Raw genomic sequence first — 21451 nt, 5'->3', positions numbered from 1 at the left:
CAGAGATTGCGCCATCCTTGTTTGACTTTTTCCACACAGGTTCTCAAGTAGCCCAGGGTAGCCCCAGACTCGCCGAGTAGCCGAGGATAATGAACTTATGATCCTCCTACCTGTACCGCCTGAGTCCAGTTTCATGTTGTGCTGAGACTTGAACCCAGAGCTTCGCACATGCTAGGGAAGCGCTCTGCGAGCCGAACTCCACCCTCAGCCCCTCCTCACTGCTTCATGCAGCCTTCCAGTCCTTTCCAGTTAAGCACCTGTTGAGATACTGCTGTTTTCAGTCTCCTAATCTTTCCCCCATAAGAAGCAGTGCTGAGCCGGGTGGTGGTGTGCATGCCTTTAGTCCCAGCACTCAGAGAAGCCAGCCTGGTCTACAGAGTGAGTTCCAGGACAGCCAGAGCTACACAGAGAAACCCTGTTTTGAAGAGGGAGGAAAAAGAAAAGCCAGTGCTGGGGTTTAAAACAAAAATACAGATGCTTATTGAATTCAAAGTTCAAATTAGTTTTCCTTCTGAACCTCTCACGTAACCCATTAAAGTTTCTTGTACAGCGTGAAATACTACTTGAATGGGTACATGCTTTCCCATAACTTCCCCTGTGTGTTTAAGTACACAGAAGTATGTGCCTTGTGCATTCACAGTATGCTTCTGTCGTTTGTGGTACTCCATCTGATGGTTGCACTATTTCTTATCCACTCCGCTGCTGGTAGTTTTACGCAGCTTGTTATTTGTTTTTTTGTTTTCGGTATTGAAGAAATCGCAAGGTCCTTGACATGGACTGTGTGATACAGGCCTTGAGGTGTTTTGCCAGAAGCAAGTGTGGCATGAGCCTGAAATCCGAAGTTGAAAGCTCCTGGGTCTGGATTGGCAGTTAAGAAGCAGGGAAGGACTGGAGAGATGGCTCAGCAGTTAAGAGCACTGGACTCAGTTCAATCTTCACCACCTACATACATGGTGGCTCACAACCGTCTGTAACGGGTTTCAGATCTGATGTCATTCTCTGGCCTTGGCAGGCACTGCAGAGTCATGGTACATACGCTAACACTCATACACATAAAAACCTCAAAAAATGTAAAGGAGGCGGGTGGAAAGCAAGAAGCCTAGAGGATAGACTTCAGAGAAGCACCCCAGGTCCCCGGGCCCGTGAAGCAGTGGACCACGTCACCGTACCTGCTCCAAGGTTGGGAAGATTGCGGCTTCAATGCCAGCTTTGAAATCCACTCCTGAGAAGCTTTGGGATACTCATGTAGCCCTGTCTCCTCATGAGCCTGTTTCCTCAAAATCCTGTCAATGTGAGGCTGTTGTGTGGCCAGTAACAGTGACCAGTGTCAGTCGTTCTGTAGGGACTCGTTCATCCTTGGCCATTTCCTACAGTAGACTTTCCAAATTTTCAGAGCAGCAATGTGGTGACACGGCTGCTGGGCACTGCAGGGAGTAAAGCAGAAATGGCCCTAGGAAGACGAGATTCTCAGTTCTGCCCATGTGTCATCTGCAACCTGGTAGGTGCCAATTCCTCTGTTTAGTCTGTCATGATTTAATGGCTTCTTACTGTTTACTATAGGATACTAATTTTTTTTCCTTCAAGAACTTAGACTCAACAGAGCTCAGATACACTGATGAGGATTAAAAATAAATGATAAAACACAGTAGTTAGAATAGCTGTCAGATACCCCACCCAGACTTCAGACGAGACAAACTGTTAGCAAGAGTGATGGGGAGGATTCCATCATGAAGATTTCAGGGTGACACCAGAGCAGAGGTGGGCTTTGAACATCAGCTGTATTTAGACAGCAGCTGTCACAGCCTGTGAGAGCAGTCACTTTTGGCTTGGAGGGGGAATCCCCTGAGGCCAGGGTATGCTTCTGGAATCCCAAAATTAGTCTCCCCACACATGCTTTTAAAATGTTCACTCAGCTGCAGTCAATGAGGAGCGCTCGTTTCATAGACACGTGCTGTGTGCTGTATGTAAACTTCCGGCCTGCAGCTGGAGACCTTGTTCCCATGTCCTGTACTGTGGCTAGAGGAGCCCTCCAGCTTCTCTCCGTACCTTAGAAGCCACAAGAGAAAACCCTGGAGTTTCCCAGCAGAAAAGCATCGCCGGAATGCTGCGTAGCAGACACAGACACATGGCAGGAGCATGCCAAAGAGAACCACAGAGCTTGAAGGGTTATTGCTGAAGTGTGATGAACAGGCGGAGGCAGAGACAAAATGAAAATAAAAATAAACGAGGCAAACAATGACAGCCAGACAAAGCTGCTTTTAAAACTTCACCTGGCAGCTGGATTCAGGCAACAAATTCAGTCATTTGATTCATTCATTAATTCAGTAATGGGTGTGCTCAACAGATGTGCCCAGAAGCAAACACCACCCACAGCCCCTTCATGCTGCGGAAGCAAGTCAGTAACTCCTTCAACAGTAATGGGGCTGGAGAGATGGCTCAGGAATCTAAGGGCACTTGCTCTTGCAGAGGACCAGGTTTGGTCCCTAGCACCCACAAAGCAGCTAGCAATGTCTATGGCTGCAGACCCAGGTGAAGAGACACCCTCTTTTAACTTCTCCAGACACCAGGCACGCACGTGGTGCACAGATGTACATGCAAACCACTCATGTACATTAAAAAATGTATTTTTTAAAACTTTAAATTAGGGGCTGGAGAGATGGCTCAGCGGTTAAGAGCACTGGATGCTGTCCCAGAGGACCCAGGTTCAATTCCCAGAGCCCACATGGCAGCTCACAACTGTCTGTAATTCCAGAATCCAACACCCTCACAGAGACATCCATGCAGGCAAAACACCAATGTGCATAAAATAAAAATAAAATAATTTTAAAAAAACTTTAAATTAAAAAGAAAACACTTTTTTTTTTCAAGACAGGGTTTCTCTGTGTAGCCTTAGCTGGCCTGGACTCACTTTGTAGACCAGGCTGGCCTCGAACTCACAGAGATCTGCCACCATACCCAGCTTCACCAACAATTACTGGGGCCTACGTCATGCCTGGCACTGGTCTAGCAGCCAGAGACTTAGCAGTAAGCAAAACTCAAAAATCTCCCATCATGGTCCTTGGGAGTATGGGCAGCTGGTATGTCAGAAGAGAGAAGGATAGCAGATGATAAGGGGCTGGGGGCCCAGCAGGCTCAGGGTGGCAGGTCTCTGTTCTTCAAGTTTGGCAGTGAACAAAAAAGCAAGTGGTAAGGAGGGGAGGCAGGGGTCAATGAGGGTTCCTTAGAGGTCCAGGAGGACTGGGAAATGAGGCTGTGGGGTAAAGAAGAGGGGGCCTCTGAGGCCTTGGGGAAGGGTGGCACCCTCAAGTCAGCAGTGGTGGGTTTGGGTCAGCACAAGAGAGGCGAGGAGGGTCCTGCAGTATCCAGGTAAATTCAAGGGCCACAGGCTGTGGTCATAAAAGGAAGTGGAAGAACGTAAAAACCATGTCAGACTGTGTGGTTCTGCAGATAGATCCAAGGGCTTTGTGCATGCTGGCAAGCCCTCTACCAACTGAGCTACATCACCAAGAGTCCCAATTATTCTATTATCATTATTATTTTATATGGTTCTTCAAGACAGGGTTTCTCTGTGTAACCCAACCTATCTGTATACCAGGCTGGCCTCGAACTCAGAGATCTACCTTCCTCTGGCTGGGACTACAGACATGTACCACTACAACCCAGCGAGCTATTTTCTAATAAATACTTTGTGATTTCTAGAAAGCAAGCGTCCACAGGAAAGATATGTATCAGCAAGTATTCTTTGAAGACCCTGTTAATTTTGAAGTGTAAACGGGTCCTGAGGCCAAGCTGTTTGAGAAAGAATGTATGAGATGCCACCACACCCCAGCTACCCACCTCCCTTTGGGGTGGGACTCTGCATCTCAAGGGAGTGAGGCACAGCTCTGACAGATGTCTGTGCATTGGTTGTTCTGTTGCCGACTTAGGAGAAACCGCATCAGAAAAGCACTAACAGGCTCTGGGGGACTCAGTTGGGTCTCCCCCAGAAATCCTACTGACAACACTCCTTGAGCTGGCTCCTCCAGTTTCCTTAGCTTTAGCCCAGTAGCCCCCTCTGTCCTTGAAGGGGGGAGCCCTACCCCCACCCCAAGAGGACTCATGAGCGGCAGAAACCACCCAGGGAAGCAAGCAGTCTTGCCTCTTCTGGGGAGTGGAGTCCAGTTGCTGTGCAGAGCCACATGCAAACCCTGATGTTTCTTTTTATTACAATCACTTTTCAGGGCTGAGAGATGGCTCAGCGGTTAACAGCACTGGCTGCTCTTCCGGAAGACCTGGGTTCGAGTCCGAGCAACCACGCGGTGGCTCACAACTGTCTGTAAGTTCAGTTCCATGGGATCTGACACACTTATACAGACATGCATGCAGGCAAAACACCAATGCACATCAAATAAATTACAAGATCACTTTTCAAACTATTTGTAGCCCTGGTTGGTGACTAGAGAATCAAGGAACGGAGTCCTCCTCCCCACCCCTGCCAAACAGCTGGCTCTAGTGCACCTTGGTTCTACTATTCCCAAATAAGGGGCACTGTGCTGTGTGGGGAGTGACTGGTGGCCCGCCTCTGCCTGCCCTGTTCCGAAAAAGGCAATCATGACCATCAGAATCATGTCTTCCAAATCTTAACAGCTCTTCAAACTATTGGGGTCAAGAAACTGAAGCCCATCTGCAGGAGTGTGAGGGCCACCATGTGTGCCGCCTTGCACAGTGACTGGCTGTGAAGAGACCATGGCCAGGGTATCGCTTAAAAGCAAAGCATTTAGGCGGGGTGGTGATGGGACACGCCTTTATTCCCAGCACTCAGGGAGGAGGACAGTTTGAGGCCCGCCTGGTCTGCAGAGTTGGTTCCAGGACAGCCAAGGCTACACAGAGAAACCCTGTCTTGAAAAACAAAGGGGTTGAGGATTTAGCTCAGCGGTAAAGTGCTTGCCAGGTTCGGTCCTCAGCTCTGAAAAAGAGAGAGAGAGAGAGAGAGGAGAGAGAGGAAGGAAGGAAGGAAGAAAGGAAGGAAGGAAGGAAGGAAGGAAGGAAGGAAGGAAGGAAGGAAGGGAGAAAAAAGAAAAGAAAAGGAAAGAAAAGAAAAAAGAAAAGAAAAGAAAAAAAAAGAAAAGAAAAGAAAAGAAAAGAAAGCATTTAATTGGGGCTTGCTTACAGCTTCAGTTCATTGTCCTGGCCAGAAAAAGCATGGCGGCACCCAGGCAGACATGGTGCTAGAGAAGTAGCTGAGAGTTCTACATCCAAATCAGGAAAAAAGAGCGGAGCTGCTGGGTCTGGTGTGGGCCCTTGAAACCTTAAAGGCCACCCCCAGTGACATTACCTCCAACAAGGCCACACCTCCTAACTCTTTCAAACCGTGCCACTCCCTGGTGACCAGGCATTCAAGTCTGTGAGCCCATTCAAACCACCACACTGGCCCTTTCGCTAAGTCTCATCTCACACAGTGCACACAAAGAGCACCTCCCCTGTCCCTCACTTTGTGCAGAGCACACTGCCGTCTTCAGTGCAGGCAAGCCTGTGGCGGCCATGGGCCGCACCTGCTCCAGAGCTGAACGTCAGGCAGGACAGGGAGAGCTCGAATCTGGCTGCAAAACCCCTGGTGCCTCCGAGGCACAGACCTGTACCATTTAGACTGGTCCCAGGCCTGGGAGTGGGTCGGCCTGGCCTCCTGTTAGACCTCCAGCACTGCAAAAAGCTAAAGCTTAGGGGTTTGTCAGTGAAGTGCCTGTCACCCAAGCATAAGGATCCCTAGGTATCATAAGGATCCCTAGGATCACAAAGATCCCTAGGCTGTAGCAGCTTGAGGCTGTAATCCCTGTGCTGGAGAAGTAGAGACTGGAGAATCCCTGTCTCAAAAAGCAAAATGGAGAGCAATCTCGGAAGACACTGACATGTGTCTGGCTTCCATGCATGTGCATACCTGCGTGCATGCGTGTGCGCACACACACACACACACACACCTGTACTTGCATATAGACAAATATACATACATACTCCACAACAAAAGTAAAATTCCTTTTTCCTTTTCTTTTTTCCTTTTTACTATCAGAGGCAGGCAGATCTCTGAGCCCCAGGACAGCCAGTGCTCCACTGGGAAACCCTGTCTCCAAAACAAACAAACATTAACAACAACAAAAAGAGGTATTTTTACGCTGTAGTTCAGATATTGACCTTGAATTTCTCCTGCCCTAGTCTTTTGAGTTTAGGGATATAAGCAATCATTACAATTTATTGCTGTTTTGGAGAGACATGAAGGAATTTGATACATTCACATGTAAGTATACAGTGGCACATGCCTGTAATCTCAGCACTCAGCGAGGCAAAGACATGTGGATCTCTGTGAGTTTGAGGCCAGCTTGGTCTACAGAGTTGACTCCAGGACAGCCAAGAGAAACCCGGTCTCCCAAAGCCAAAAAACAAAACAACAAAAGTATACTTAGAGCATCCCTGACCAGGTGAGGTGGTGTACTTGAATCCTAGCCCTTGGGAGGCAGAGGCAGGCAGACATCTGATTTTGCAACCAGCCTGGTCTACAGAGGAAGTTCAGGTCAGAAAGGCCCTGCCTCAAGCAACAGCAACACACAAACAGGGACCTCCAAATGCCTACCTGGATTCAAAATCCATCAGGAAAACATCCCCAAAACCCAAGTCTAAATTTCCGTGGAGCCCACACTTCCTGACTCTGCTTTGAGCCCTGTAGAAAGGACTTACTTGCAAAGTTGTTTCTTAGGAGTACCTGAGCCTTGTCATACTGATTCCAGAGTTAAGTTCAAGGGTGAGAACACCCTGTTTAGACAGGCACCTCTTTGTAATCCACGACACACTATTTTGTCACTGACTTGGGGACCTAACTCTCTAAAGACGTTCCTAGCCAGTATCTTGCAAATGAGGTGCTCAGCTTGCAACTGCAGAGCTAGGTCAGACCTGGGGTGGGTTGAGCCCAGCCAGGGCCAGTCATCTGGAGCTGGCTCCTGCTTTTGCCCAGGGTCCTCCACTGTCTTTTTTGTTTCCTGTGAGCACCAGAACAGGAAAGGTCTGGAAGCATTGCTCTGAGGAGTAGAATTGTTGAAGCCTAGCCCGCCACATGTGAGGACAGCACTGCCAGTGGCCACTGTGCCTCAATTTCCTCCTCTGGAAGACACTACAAGGGGCTAGAAAGATGGTTCAGCAGTCAAGGGGCAAGAGCACTGGCTGCTCCTCCAGAAGACCCAACTCCAGCCCTAAAAGATCTGATGTTCTCTTCTGACCTCCGTGGGCACCAGGAATGCATGCAGTGCACATGTGCAGGCAAAATACTCATATAAAAATAAATTAATTTAAAAACCAATGACATACAACATCCTGATTTACAGGGTTTCAGTTAAATGTTGAAATGTGACAAAGATCACTAGAACCTGAAGAGGTACTGAGAACAGTAAGCTTTGAGCTTTTCTAAATTCCTCATTCTACAAATTGAGGAACTGGGTATGAAGCACGCCAATGTTCTGTCAAAGGCCAAGCAACTGCAAGCCACCAGGACAAATAGTTTTTTGCTCCTGGGGAGCCAAGCTTCACTGCCTTCTGGGCTTGTCTGGGCTGTTTCCAGGACTGCTGTGCCTCTGGACAGGCCCTTCTGGTCTGCCCCACTGTCATGTTCTGTGACTGTCCTTAGCCATTGGACTTCCTGAGAGCTCGCACCCGCCCTGCACACTGGAGGAATGCAATTCAGCTTTCTCCAAGAGCCTTGAGTCATGTCTGTGAAACAACCTCCAGTCGGCTATTCTGAACACAGGGCTTGTCCTCCTCCGGTTTCTGGAACTGGAAGCTGTTTTTTTTTCCTTCAGCTTCTGTTTCCCGGGTGTCCTCCACCCTCTCCATTGTTGGGATGCCCTCCCAGCTGCAGGCTGCAGCTGAGAGTCTGGGGGAGAGTAAGCCACACTGAGGACAACCTGCTACCTCAGTGTTTCCTCCAGGGGTCCAGGCTGTGCACAGTGCCACTCTGCCCGGAGAGGTGCGTGCATATGTGAACAGCTTGCTGCGCAAATGCCCTAGGCTGCTGGGAGGGCACTGGTGACCATCTGAGTCCCAGTTGCCATGGCTACCTAAAAGCTGAAACCACTGGCTGCTTTGCTATGGGGACTGACTCAGCTGACCTCTCAAGGTCCCTTCCAGCCCTAGGATTCTAGTTAGCCCCAGCTAGATGACACCGGGTCTGCTGTGAAATAAGAAGTCCATGACATATGAAGCTGGGGAATAAAAGGATCCATCAGACACATCTTAGAGGTCACCCTGCCTTACACATCACTCAGTCAAAAACCCAATTTCTACCTCTGCTATGCGGCTTATGACCCAGTCTTTTTAGTTTTTTTTTTTTTTTTTTTTCCTGAGACAGGGTCTGATGTAGCCAGGCCTGCCTTCTAAGTGCTAGAATTTCACCACATCTAACTGCTTTTTTTTTTTTTTCCTTTTACAGCTCTAGCCACTATTTTTTTTTCTTTTTTCTTTTTTTTTTTTTGAGACACGATCTCACTATATAAGCCATGAACTCACAGATAATCCACCTGCCTCTGCCTTTTTGTGCTGGGACTGAAGGCATGTACCATCAAGCCCAGCACTAGCCAGTAATTTTGATGAAGGTTTCTTTCACTGGGACCATGGAAGCTTGCATCACTAGGGGGTGTGTCAAGCCTTCTAGGAATCAGGAGGAAGTCATTCACAAACCAGGCAGATGTTGAGCCACGGCTCTGGTTCCTTCTTGCACATCCCTGAGCCATAGGAACACTGCTCCAGAGGGGACCAATGTCTCTAGAGCCTGATCACCAGAAGTTTGCCTTCCCATAAGGACAGAGCTGGGAAGTCATTGAGCCCCGGCTTCCCTACACTGAGGGCGATCTCAGGCCTGACTGCACCGAGCCAGGTCAGAAAAGCCAGGGGATAAAGCTCTGACAGCAGGGCAGGGAAGGAAAACAGAGCAAGGCACAAATGTCCCTTATTCTTGATGCAGAAAGCTTCATGGCTAATGACGTCTGAGGGTTATGAAAATCTGCTTCTTGCCTGGAGTCATGATGTACACCTTCAATCCCAACACTGAGAGGCAGAGGCAGGCTGATCTCTGAATTCAAGAACGGCAGGAACTACATAGTCAGAGACCTTGCCTCAAAAAAACCAAAAAACAACAACAACAAAAAAGCTGCTTCTTCCAAGATGAAATCAAAGCCTTTATTAAATCCTCCTCCTTTGTATTACCTGCACCCCAAGACCTGGACCTGAGGAGGGGGCTGACATCACCTTCTACGCACAAGTCAAGTGTGCTACACGAGAGCAAGATGCAGCACTGGGCAAAGCTCTGCAGCTCTGAGAACCCACTCAGAGCCCAGGCAGACCCCAGGTGCTCAAGCACAGGAGGAGAATCTGAGCTCATCCCTCCTGGCCAAGCTAGGGGGAGGCACTAGCTGCCACTCGCTGAGGTTTATGGGTGTGCTTCTCTTTCTCTTCTCCAAAGATAAGGGCAAGAGACGGAGGAGGCAATTTTCAGTTGTGTGTGGGTTTGATTTAAGGCTTTGGCTCTGGGTCTGCTGATATACTAAAATACTTTCTGGGAACACCATCTCCTGAGCTCCCCCTTGGCATAAACGTATTTTCAAAAATGAAAACAGTGAACAAAGATGTGGAGCGGAGTTGCTGCAGGGGACCCAGCCTGTCACGTCAGGATGGTATCATCCACCTGCTCCGTGGAGTCCGCCTGGCTGGCCAGCTTCCTCAGCGACCTTCGGTTGCATTCATTCAGTGCCTCTAGGCTGGCCACATCCAAGATCTTGGAGAGCGACTGCAGGAAAGACGATCAGAGGAGAGAGTCAGAACACAGCTTCAGGACTGCTGCCAGCCTGAGCGCCTCGGGTAGAATCTAGCAACATAAGGGCTTTGGATAGATCAGAGACAGCTCAGAAAAAAAAAAAAAAAATCTCCTCATGACTTTCCTAAGCTAGGGAACACAGGCTGCTGAGGGAGGGGCTGAGGGCATAGTTTGGGACTCAGATGGGGCGGCCCCACCTGGATTTCTGTCCTGTGTTTGGGTTTCAGTGGAGTTTATTTGCTGCTGAAACAAGTCTGAAAAATGAAGGCACTGCGCTCCGGGCACCCGACCCTCCGCCCACTGTGGACTGGCATGCACTGTGTCAGAGAACAGAGCAGTGGGACAAATGCCCACAGTGTAAGCTGCTGGCCCTCCAGACCAGGCTCCCACCTGGAACAGCTCCTCGCCCTGCCTCATCTTGAGTAGGTTCACAATGGCCTGGTCACTGTAGGCCCTCACAACGGTGTTCTTATCCTTGGTGTTGTCAAGAAGAGCCTTTAGGATGGGCTTGATGGCCTGGGGCTCCAGGGGAGGCTGAGGGTCCTTATTTGCCCACCAGATCATCTTCTCAGCAACCAGCCTGATGTCACTGGATGGGTTCTGCAGACACTGTGAGAGAAACGCAGAGTTATCCATCCAGTCCACTTCTCAGAAAAGGCCCCTTGCCAGGGCGGACACTGTCCCTCTAGCACAGACACTAGGCCCACTGCTCCCTCCTTAAAAGTAACAGTGTGACAAGGCTCCCTCCCTTGGCAGGTGCCAAGATGACTTCCTTCCCAGTCTCCTATGCTGTTGCCAGCCCCTTGGCTCACAATTCCTGGCCCACAGGAGGTTTTCACTTCCTCCCACAGGCAATGCTGCTTCCTGCCTAGGCCTTGGCTGTTGTTGGTCGTACTGCCTGGGATGGGCTTGCCCCTCGATTCCTCACCCAAATGTTTCCTTCTTCTTTAATTCTATCTAATCCAGGCCTTTGTCTGATAGGTTGCAGGGAGCTTGCAGCCTTGTTCATCTCCACTCCTTCAGGGTTAAGCCCAGCAGGCCCCCAGTAAATAAACGCTGAGTGAATAAGTGGGTGCAGGCTGATTGGTCACAGGCATCTACTTAGGCAGAGCCTTCCTAAACTCATAAGTGGGACTAGGCATCTTCAGAGCAGAACAGTTCCTTCCAGGAACTTCATTACTCAGTGAGGGCCAAGTCAGCAGCACTGCAATTGACTAGGGGCTGGCCACAGAGGCAAGTTTCCAGCACGGGCCTAGCATACTAAAATGCTGAATTTGGCTCTAACTTCTGTGTACCTTAACATATGAGAAGGGAGCCACTGGGCAAGGAAGCATCCTGCTGTCATGTCTGAGTCATCTACTTCTTTCTCTTAATCACTAAGGTAGCCATAAATTCACAATCCTCAGCCTCTGGCTCCCAAGTGCCAGGATTACAAGCATGTGCTAGCACATCAGGCTCCCTAGCTATCCTTTTCAGAGCCTAGGACCTACGCAACAGCCACCTTCTCAAGCGCCTTGCCAGCTAAGGTTAGGAGACAGAGTTTAATTCAACCCCTACGCATGGAGGTGTGTGCCTTTAATCCAGCAAACAGGAGGCAGAGGCAGGTCTCTTGGAATCTGTAGACTAGGCCAGCTAGGGATACACAGTGAGAACCCTAACTCGGCGACCAATGAGATGCCCAGCTGGTAAAGACAACTGCTGCCAAGCCTGACATAAATGGACAATCAGGAGCCACATGGGAGAAGAGAACCCACTCACACAAGTGTCCCCTGACCTCCAGATTGCCTGGGCCTCTCTCACTGCCACAGTTGCTTATTTATTTATGTTTTTTATTTTTTTATTTTTTTTATTTTTTGAGACAGGGTTTCTCAGTGTAGCCTGGAATGGCTTTATAGACAAGGCTGGCCTGGAACTTAGAGATAGGTCTGCCCCTGCCTCTCTTAAATGCTGGGATTACAGGCATGGGCCAAAAACCAAAAAAAAAAAAAAAAATTTTTAAATGAAACAATTTTACCATAGCATTGTTAATTTCCTCCCAGGTTTCAACTGTGTTCCCTTTACTTTTATTTTTTTATTTAAATTTATTTTTATAATTTATTTACTTTACATCCCAATTGTAGGTCCCTCCCTGAACAAAAACTTTTTTTTTTACAAATTTAGTTTTTGTTTTTTAAGATTTATTTATTTATTATCTATACAACATTCTACCTGCATGTGTGCTTATACTCCAGAAGAGGGCAACAGATCTCACTAGAGATGGTTGTAAGCCATCCATGTGGTTGCTGGGACTTGAACTCGGGACCTTTGGAAGAACAGCCAGTGTTCTTAACCTCTGAACAATCTCTCCAGCCCCCCAAATACAATTTTTTAAAACCAGTTTTGTTTTGATTTTTACAAAACTAGGATGTCTACAAAGAACATCTGAAAAAGCGGCTCTCAACTTGACCTGGAGTCTAAGAATCTGACCAAACCCTGAATATACGGCTGAGAAAGCTGCACATCGTTTTCCATCTGTCCCCAGGGCTCAAAGGAGCTTTTGGAGACCATCCCTGGAGCACGCTCTGCTCCGGGGGCCTCCACTCCACTCCAGTGCATCATGAGCCTGTCCCCACTCACCTTAATGAGTAGGCTGGAGAGTCTGGGTGGCAACTGTCCGCCTCCTGTCTCAATGTGATACTTCATAAGGAAGCCCATGCCCCGAATCCCACTCACAGCAATGGGGATCTGTGGAGAAGAGCAAGAGCTACATAAGACAAAGGTGCCCACTGCTGCCTTGAAGCAGCAGAGCTAGGTGTTTCTCCTTCCCCAGGACTACAGGCCCCACCCATCTTATCCCAGATTAGCACACCAACAGCTCTCACTTAGAAGTCTGCCAAGTGGCAGGGCAGAACAAAGTCAAGGGTTCCCAGGAACAAAGGTCAAGGGCCTCCTGACCAGGAGAGGCTACCTCCTTTAAGCCCAATTTCAGCACCTAACAAGTTAACCCAGCTCAGCAGAACTGAACACCCAGCTGGACACAGCCCTATATACAGGGTTTGCAAGAAACGGCAGTGGAGGTTCCAGGAAAGATGGGACTGAGCCTTACCCTGTCTGCCACGGCATTGTTGAGGATCATGTCCTGAACCTCACTGCTGTATCTGCCCTCACAGAGTCTGCTGGGAGCCACGTGCACAGCCACAGACAGCGCCAGGCTCCGGCCGTGTCGAACCATCCAGTCAATGCCAGATACGTCAGCTGGACAGGACGACACAACTGGGGTGAACTTCACTGTTCAACACAGCCCCATCCTTGAATCCAAGGGCCTTGTCTCCCCACCAGGGCCAGAGAGCAGGCTTGGGGAACGGGAAGGCCCTGCTTTCATGGGAGATCTTGCAGCTGCTCCCGGCCTGCAGCCATGTTCTAAGAGCAGCAACACTCGGGCTACTGGAGCACGGGGCACTCCAGTCTATTTTAGCAGCTGGATACCAAAGGGCAACGGTAGTCCAGGGGCTCCGAGACCCTTCGAGGAGGAGGGAGACGAATGAATGCCCAAGGCTTTTCTCTGGCCTGTGTAGCAACCTACCCAGCAAGCACTGCTGAAGGACAGTGCTGAGCTCCTCTTCAGTCAGAAAGGCACACAGCTCCCCAAGGCACCCGGCTGAGGAGATCCGAGTATTGTCCTGACACAGAGTAGAGAGGGGCATGACAGGGAGTGTGGCCAATAGCATCAGCTCCCCAGGGAGAGGGCAGGGCAGAGGAAAAATACCTCAGCTCAGGAACTCTAAGGTCATCCTCACTCTAGGACTGCATTCCTAGCACCAGACTGGGACTGCCAATTCACCACAACTGCTATGTGGTGGAGAGTTAAAAATTACACACTTCACTTAGCCACCTCCCCATAGTGCCTGCAGAGGCAGCTACAGTAATGGCTCTGAACTCTTCTCCCTGAAGCCCATGTCCAGATGACTTGCTGCTCTCTCTGTTCTGTGTCAGCCAAGTTGAAGCCACTGGTCAACACAGATAAGATGAGGAGGTGTGTCATCACGCTACACACACTTTTTATGGGGGAGGGGGGCAGTGCCAGAGATGGCACCATATCCTTACACATGGCAGGCAAGTGCTTGACCACTGAGACACACACACAGCACCCCAAGGGGAGTGTTCTCTGAGAAAACCAAGGCCAGGTACGAAAAAGGCTGTTTGCTTGCTTGCCCTATGGCCAGCTTACTCCAAATGTAGAGAGGTGATTCTAAGTAAATGCTATTTTGTTAGTAAGTCTTACTTTGACTGTATCCCCCCAAACCAAATGGGCTAGCTACTTTTATGTAAATTTGACACAAACTGGCGTCATTTAAAGGACAGAACCTCAATAGAGAAAATGCCTCCATAAGATTGGGCTCTGGGCAAGCCTACAGAGCATTTTCTTAGTGACTGAGGTGGGAGGACCCAGTCCATTGTGGGTGAGGCCATCCCAGGGCTGGCGGTCCTGGGTTCTGTAAGAAAGCAGGCTGAGCAAGCCATGAGTATAGCAAGCCAGTAAGCAGCACCCTCCATGGCCTCTGCATCAGCTCCTGCCTCCAGGTTCCTGCCCTGCTCAAGTTCCTGTCCTGACTTCCCTCACTGATTGACTACAATGTGTAAGTATATGCTGAATAAACCCTTTCCTCCCCCGCTTGCTTTGGTCATGGTATTTATCACAGGGATAGGAACCCTGGCCAATCTACCAAACCAGTAGAGACTCCACGACTAGAAACTAAAGCCAGCTGACTCTTGCCACCTTCAATCGAAGTGTAACTCTGAGAACAGGCTGCCAGCAACATGGGTCTCTAAGTACCAAGCACAGTTAGAACTATTCTAAGTTCTTCTCTGGAAAATGCAAATTTGTCTAAATACTAAGCTTTGCATGGTCCTATAAAAGCTCTAGGATTCCTGACTGTGGCCACAACAATTAGGCACACCCCTCCATGTACTCCCAAGAGAGGTGGGGCTGCAGTCAGAGAGCAGGCCAGTAAGAACCAGCAGGCATACAGAGCCACAGGCACAGAAGTGCAGTAGCCACCGTGGGTGTGCACGGAGGCCAGGCTTGGCAGCTCACACCTGCAGCACTAGCAGGGACTGAGGGAGGAAGATCAGAAGCTGGAGACCAGCCTTGGCTACGCAGGAAACCTTGTAGCACAAAATCAAAGATGGCTACGCAAGCATGAAGGTCTGAGTGCAGACCCCAACACCCTTGTGAAGCCAGCTATCGGCCTGTAATTAAGGTGAGCACAGACAGGCAAAGCCAAGGGATTGCTGCCAGTCAGTCAAGGCAAAGAGCGGAGCTCTGCGTTCAGTGAGTATCTGTCTCAAAAAAATGGGGTGGAGATGTGATTAAGGATGTAACTGAGCCAGGCAGTGGCTGGCATACATTTTTAATCCTGGGGCTTGGGAGGCAGAGGCAGGAGGATCTCTGTGAGTTTGAGGCCAGCCTGGTCTACAAAGTGAGTTCCAGGATAGCCAGGTCTACTCAAAGAAGCCATGTCTCACTTCCTCATCCGGCAAAAAGGAGGACCTTCCTGAGTCCCTTTACAGGTGAACACATCTGAAATCCTCTCAGGATTGATCACTCATTCTTTCTCTCCCTACAAATAAACAAGGCTGCCACACCAGACAGCTGTCTGTGGGAGGGAAAACAGAAAGGTCTTTCCAGAGACTCACTATCCATATTCCTACCACAGTTTAGAAAAACCAATGAGAGCTTAACAAATACTTCCAGAATTGGTAGGACTAATGGAAGCGAATACACCAAGAGTCCCAGGGCCTCTACAACTTGGTAAAGGTGCAGCCAAGAATAAGCCTCACCCTCTAAAACTGCTAAGACCATCACATAGGCATAGGCTTGTCTAATGGCAGCATCCACTGCAGCCTGCAGCACAACACTGCTACAGAACGGCCCCGCCTGTCTCCTGAAGCCATCTGCTTTCTAAGGGGGCAGAGAGGGAAAGTGACGGAAGCTACAGGGGCTGGTGAAAAGTCTCGTAATCAAGCTGCTGGCTGGGCTAGGGCTTGGTGGCAGATACGTGCTCAGACCTTGGTTTGACCCCAGCACATTCAAGACAATAAAACCTGAACCCCAGAAATCAACATCAGCAATACTTCCTGTCTCCCTAACTGCCTGAGCAAACACGGTAAGTCCCAGATTAACTTAAGGGCAGGGTTACTCCTGCCCAGTTGATGGTTGAACCAAAGTCACCCACACAATCTGGAGAAAACAACTGAAGAAGATGAGAAGCAATGGCACTTCCAGTGCAGCCACTGACCTACAGCCATACCTCATCATGTCCCAGCATGCTTAGGAGGAGTGAGATGACGTTTTTCCGGATGGCAGCATCCACTTTGGCACCTGCACCCTGAATCACAAACCTCAGGGCCTGCAGCATGGTGTCCCTACAGAAGAAACGCACTGCATTCACCCAGGCTCCCCAACTACTGCCTTCCACCCACTCAGGCACGGCCTACCGACGCTGCTCCAGAGGAGCACTGTACCTTATACCCGGGTCCTCTATTACACGGATTCCGTTGAGCAGCTCTGTAAAAAGGGGGTCTACCTTGATGTGGATAGAAATGAGTTTCCCTAGCGCATCAGCAGCCTTCAGGCGCACACCGCGATTGCAGTCCTGCAAGGCTTTGGTAAAAGTGGTCTGAAGCTGGGGCAGGAAGGGCTTCAGGGCAATCCCAACCTGTGGGAGAAATGCAATACCCAAAAGTCATGCCTGCGGTAGTCGATGGCCTTGAACAGAGCAATCAGAAAGAACCACTGCCAGCTATCAAGTTCTCACACAGCCAGGAATAGACCGCTCACAACAGAAGATCCAAGCACACACAGAAAAACCTGCTTAGCTGCATCCATCTAGAGCAGTGTGGTTCTCAGCTTCCTAACACTGAGACCCTTTAATACAGTTCCTCCTGTTGCAGCAAGACCCTCAACCATAAAACTATTTCCATTGCTACTTCATAACTGTAATTTTGCTACTGTCACGAATTGTAAATATATGATATGCAGGATATCACTTGACACGACCCCCAGGTTAAGAACTGCTAATTCAGTAATTTCAGCATCTTTAGTCAGACTCTGGGCAGAAGAGGTAGGGCAGTAGTGGCAGGCAATGTAAGAGGGAGCCCTTTCACGGCCCTAGCTACGCCAGGCTTTAGTTTATTGCAGAGACAAGCGGCTGAACCCCCTTTTCTGTTTGCATCCACAGCAGAAGCAGCAGGTGAGTCTTAGAGGTGAGGAAGCAGGCTCAAAGGCTACATGGTTCTACGTTCTCTGGTCACAGAGCAACAGCAAGACTTGGCAACATAGCAGTACATTGTCTATGGTCCAATTCCCTCTGCTCCCACAGGATATCACATGTTGGTCTCCTGCAAACACATTTACTCTCCCGAATCTAAACAGAATCCTAAAGTTCCTAACTCACTCACCTTGGCCAGCAAGAGGCTGAGCGTCTCCAGTAGAGCTGCCTTCACATTCCAGCTGAACCGGTCACCAAGGATGCGAATCAGAGGGCCAGTGATGCTGACCACAGAGGGCCTAAGGGCATCAGCTGATGTCAGGCGGATCACCAAACCCAAGGCCTTAGCTGCTTCTTCCTTCTGCTCAGGACTGCCGGTGAGGACTCCTTCCCGCAACACTGGAAGGATGGAGGTTACTCCCTGACAGGAGAACCAGAGCTCAGAGTCCAGTCCAAATGCCCTAGGCCTACAAGTTTCCCACCCAAGGCAAGGCACTCCATGGGAACTAAGAAAGTGGCTGAATCAGTCACTGCCAAGAGGGTGTGACCTGAGTGGAGGGCAAAGGACGGAGCGAACAGGTTGGTAACAGGAAGCTTGCAGAGCTGACCCACCTCTGATCAGCTTGGGCTGAGATTGCTGCCTAGCTTAAACTGGGCATCGTGACCACACCTGCTAGAGGCCGCCACAGAGCAGCACATTGTCTGCAAAGGCGCCCCGGCACACGGGGAGCAGGCAGGACCGTCCCGCTGCTGCGCCAGCCGTCCTGCTGCACACGTGGGGCTCTGCCTTACCTTCTTTGGAAGGCAGAAGCCTGGCACATGCTCGCCTTTGCTCTCATTGCCTACGAAGCGGATTTCCTTGTGTAGTTCTTCGATCAGGGCCAGCTGGTTACCAGCGTCCAGCTTCTACAAGAATTGGGGAAAGTATCAATGAGGCAGAGCACTTCGCTCAGGATGCGGGCAACACAGACAAGGAGGAGACAAAAGACCAGCCCCAAGCGCACCAGCACTGAAACTGAGTACCAGTGACAGACAGTTCACACCTGAACCTATCCTTACAAACATCTGGGGTATTAAGCCTCCATCGTGGCACAGACCTGTGGTCCCAGCACTTGTCAACTGAGGTGGAACACTGCTTGAATCTAGAAGACCAGACTGGACAACCACATGACAATTTTGGGTTGGGGGCCCCTCACCTTGGTGATGGCATTGAGAGCATCCCAGCTCTCCTCCAGAACCACAGGACTGGAGTCATTGAAGAGGCGGATCAACCCAGAGACCAGGCTTCGAAGATGGCTGGTATAGTCGGCCTTGGAGCGGGAGCAGTAAATGTTGAGGATAATGGCAGCAGCCTGCCTCATGCCCACCTCAGGGCTGCGAGTGGCTTCCAACAGGTCCTCAATGATGATGCGGTGCCCAGTGTCATCCTCTACGGAGAGGATCACAGCCTGACAATTGGCCATCTCCTGAAAACCACAGGGACATGTGTGCTGAGCGCCGAGTCTCTAAGCCAGCAAGGGTGGCTGTAATTGCCGTTGAAAAGCTAGAGGAGCAATCGCATTGCCCTTACCAGCTGCTCATGTGGAGTCCCAAGCTTCTCCTTCAGAGCTAACATGACTGCCGGGAGGATCACACCAAGGTGGCGGGTCAGGGCATCGCCAGCCACAGATGAAAGGAAAGCCAGCACCCGGGTATTGACAGGTGGTGTTGTCAGCTGGGGGAATGACGACAACACCAACCTGACAAAGACTGCATCTGCTCAGTGCCAGGCCCACACTGGTTTCTAGGAAGAAGGACCAAGGGAGCCCACTTCCCGCTCTGACCCAAGGACCTGCTCCAGCACACCTTGCCAGACCGACACTGTGCATGCACAGGAGGCCCCAGCTTGGGCGTGTGCTATGTGTGGAGATGTACCTTGGGCACCAGGTAGGGCAGCACCACACGGCTCTTAACGGCCATAACCTGCTTCAGACCATCCAGGGCGAATTCTGACACCTTATCATCATCCTGCAGAGGAACACAGGCATCAGCAGCTGGCTCCTACTACATCTCTGCTGTCAACTGCCTCCTCCACTCACCCCGTCTTCCACATTTACTTACTGCTCAAAGACAGGAAGAGCCACATCAGATCTAGTGGCACCCACTCCCTTGCAGAACCCAAATTCCTATCGCCTCAGCAGTCTCCCCTGTGCTTCCCTGGTGCACACACAGTAAAGGCCACGGTGGTAGGTGTGTGCGAGGCCCACTCACCAGCTGCTTCAGGAGAAATGGGAGAATGTCCTCCAAAGCCTGGTGGCCAATGGTGGAGTGCAGCTGCTCAAAGGTCTTGGCTGCTGCCTCTCGAACCTCCTCTAGGGGATCACATAATGCCTTCCTCGCCGTGGGCACAAGGGACTCAGAGAAATACAGCACCTAGAACAACGCAAGCAGGGCAATGCCGGCTAGGGGCTCCAACTTAGCTGAAGAGACTGCCCCTGCTACATGGCTCTATTAACTCAGACCATGAAAAGCTGAAGTGAAAAAAGGCAGAAAAAACACCGGATGCACCGAGGAATCCCTCAGCTAGACCTAGTAACTAAAAGCTCATGGACCCAACTAAGGCCCAGCTTCTCCCTGTCTTCCACAGGACCCGACTGAGCACTGCAAGGGCCCCTCCAGTTGCCCTCCCAACTCCCAGAGTCTCTTGCTCATCCTCTTAGAAAGCCTCAGTCTCAACTTTAAACCAAATGTTTCCTCTGCTAAAAATCTTTAGTCTCTAATGACTGGGAAACACACCCTCCTGTCCCTGCCACCCTGCCACTGAGGTGGCACCACACGTGACCTAACTGGCAAAGTGACACAAGGAGAGCAACCTCAACAATGGGGAGCTGTCTCTGGTTTTCTAAGGCCACTTGAGGAAACCTTCCCTGAATTTTTAGCTGGGAGGAAAACAGTCCACACATAGTGGGCACGACACTGCTGATAAGAGCATCCACCAGAGGCTGGCGCACTCCCCAAAGTGTCCCACTGTCACCCACAGCTGCATGGGCTACAGGGCCCTGTAAAGATACTCACAGCGTCCCGGCTGGTGGACTTCATGATCTCACTCAGCCCGATACACACACCCTGCCTCTCATCGCTCTTCTGAGACCTTAGTCCTTCCTCTAGGATGGGGATGATCTCAGGGAGGATTTTCTCCCCTAGCTTCCGGACAAGATCTCCCAACGTCCTTGCTGCAATCTGTCAGCAGAGAAGGCGTCAGCAGCACAGCCAGAGTCTGCAAACCCAGGGTGCCCAGACAGCAACTCCAGAACGAGGCTCTGAAGCGCACAAGCTTTACCTGAGCTGCCACCTTCCCAGGGGATACTGAAAACAAAAGCTACTGCTGCCACCATGCCATGCCTCTAACTCCAGTGTGTAGGAGGTGACAGCAGGAGGGCTGCTATGAGTTCAAGGCTAGCCTGAGACAGAGATTCTGTCTAAACCAAAACAAAAAACAAACAAAAACAAAAGGGCTGAACAGATGGCTGAGAGCACTCACTCACCGCTTTTGCCTTTGTTCCTTTGTTTGGTGCCCAGCCCCCACATCTGGTGCCTCACCACTGCCTATAACTACAGCTCCAGCGGTCCCAACACCCTCACCTGGCTTCTGTGGGCACCTACACTCATGTGCACATACCCACACAAAGACACACCACTTACACATAATTTAAAAATAAGACAAACAAAAAATAACCCACAGCCTTGTCTTCAGGGCAGTGTGGTAGAGACCAAGCATGGTGGCTCAAGTCTATAAACCCAGCACTAGGGGTGCTGAGGACCAGGAGTTTGAGATTGGTCTCCACAATCCTTGTCCCAAAAATAAATCATAAATACTTATAAAAACACATACAACTAGGTCAGGCTCACACACAACCATAGCACATGGCAAGTATCAGCCTTACACATAAGCATGAAACTCATCACAGAATATCAGGAAAGGCCAAACCTCCCGGCTCACTCAACACTTAACCCAGGGCTTTTGCAGGAAAGGAACTACATTCGTAACAAATGATTTAAGGAAAAAGATTAACTTAGTCTCTGTGGTCTCATACAAACCCTTCTTTAAAGCTAAACATAGCTTGCTTACCACGGCCAGGTACTGGACATAGGCCAAAAGGGACAGGCTGAAGTGAATTATCAGTCCAGACTGGCCATGTCCTCCCAACCACTGACCCTGTCTCTCTCCGCCCAGCATGCCAGCTTCATCTCGTGCAATGCTTGCTCCTCTCTGATGTATCTCTAGCTACAATGGCCTGGCTCTAGCCTTCTGTGCACCAAGTCTTGCTTATCGGGGGCCTCTGCATCTAACGCAGATTCTACCCGGAACAGCCCTGTTTCTGTCTGCCCACCTCCC

At 50.1% G+C, this 21451-nt stretch overlaps 1 protein-coding gene across 2 annotated transcripts in view; it reads right to left on the bottom strand.

Moving 5' to 3' along the window:
* Positions 1-9164: 9164 nt before the first annotated feature.
* Gcn1 (GCN1 activator of EIF2AK4) overlaps positions 9165-21451 on the bottom strand; it is a 62658-nt gene continuing 50371 nt past the window's right edge. The window contains exons 45-58 of one of the 2 annotated variants that reach the window (XM_055605722.1): positions 20131-20295; positions 19327-19488; positions 18991-19083; positions 18647-18790; positions 18273-18542; positions 17869-17982; positions 17267-17497; positions 16331-16524; positions 16117-16231; positions 13389-13485; positions 12912-13060; positions 12443-12550; positions 10217-10435; positions 9165-9799 (exon numbers count right to left, since the gene is read on the bottom strand). In XM_055605722.1, the coding sequence (XP_055461697.1) occupies positions 9674-9799; positions 10217-10435; positions 12443-12550; positions 12912-13060; positions 13389-13485; positions 16117-16231; positions 16331-16524; positions 17267-17497; positions 17869-17982; positions 18273-18542; positions 18647-18790; positions 18991-19083; positions 19327-19488; positions 20131-20295 (2187 nt within the window). In that variant the 3' untranslated portion in view covers positions 9165-9673. Of the gene's footprint in view, positions 9800-10216; positions 10436-12442; positions 12551-12911; positions 13061-13388; positions 13486-16104; positions 16232-16330; positions 16525-17266; positions 17498-17868; positions 17983-18272; positions 18543-18646; positions 18791-18990; positions 19084-19326; positions 19489-20130; positions 20296-21451 lie in introns of those variants that run through there. The other variant, XM_055605723.1, reaches the window with a different exon arrangement.

The sequence above is a fragment of the Psammomys obesus genome, unplaced genomic scaffold, assembly GCF_907164565.1.
Source record: "Psammomys obesus unplaced genomic scaffold, mPsaObe1.curated_primary_1811, whole genome shotgun sequence".
NCBI lineage: Eukaryota > Metazoa > Chordata > Mammalia > Rodentia > Muridae > Psammomys > Psammomys obesus.
Note: the sequence above shows the minus strand (reverse complement) of the source record. Positions and strands in the feature narration are given on the sequence as shown.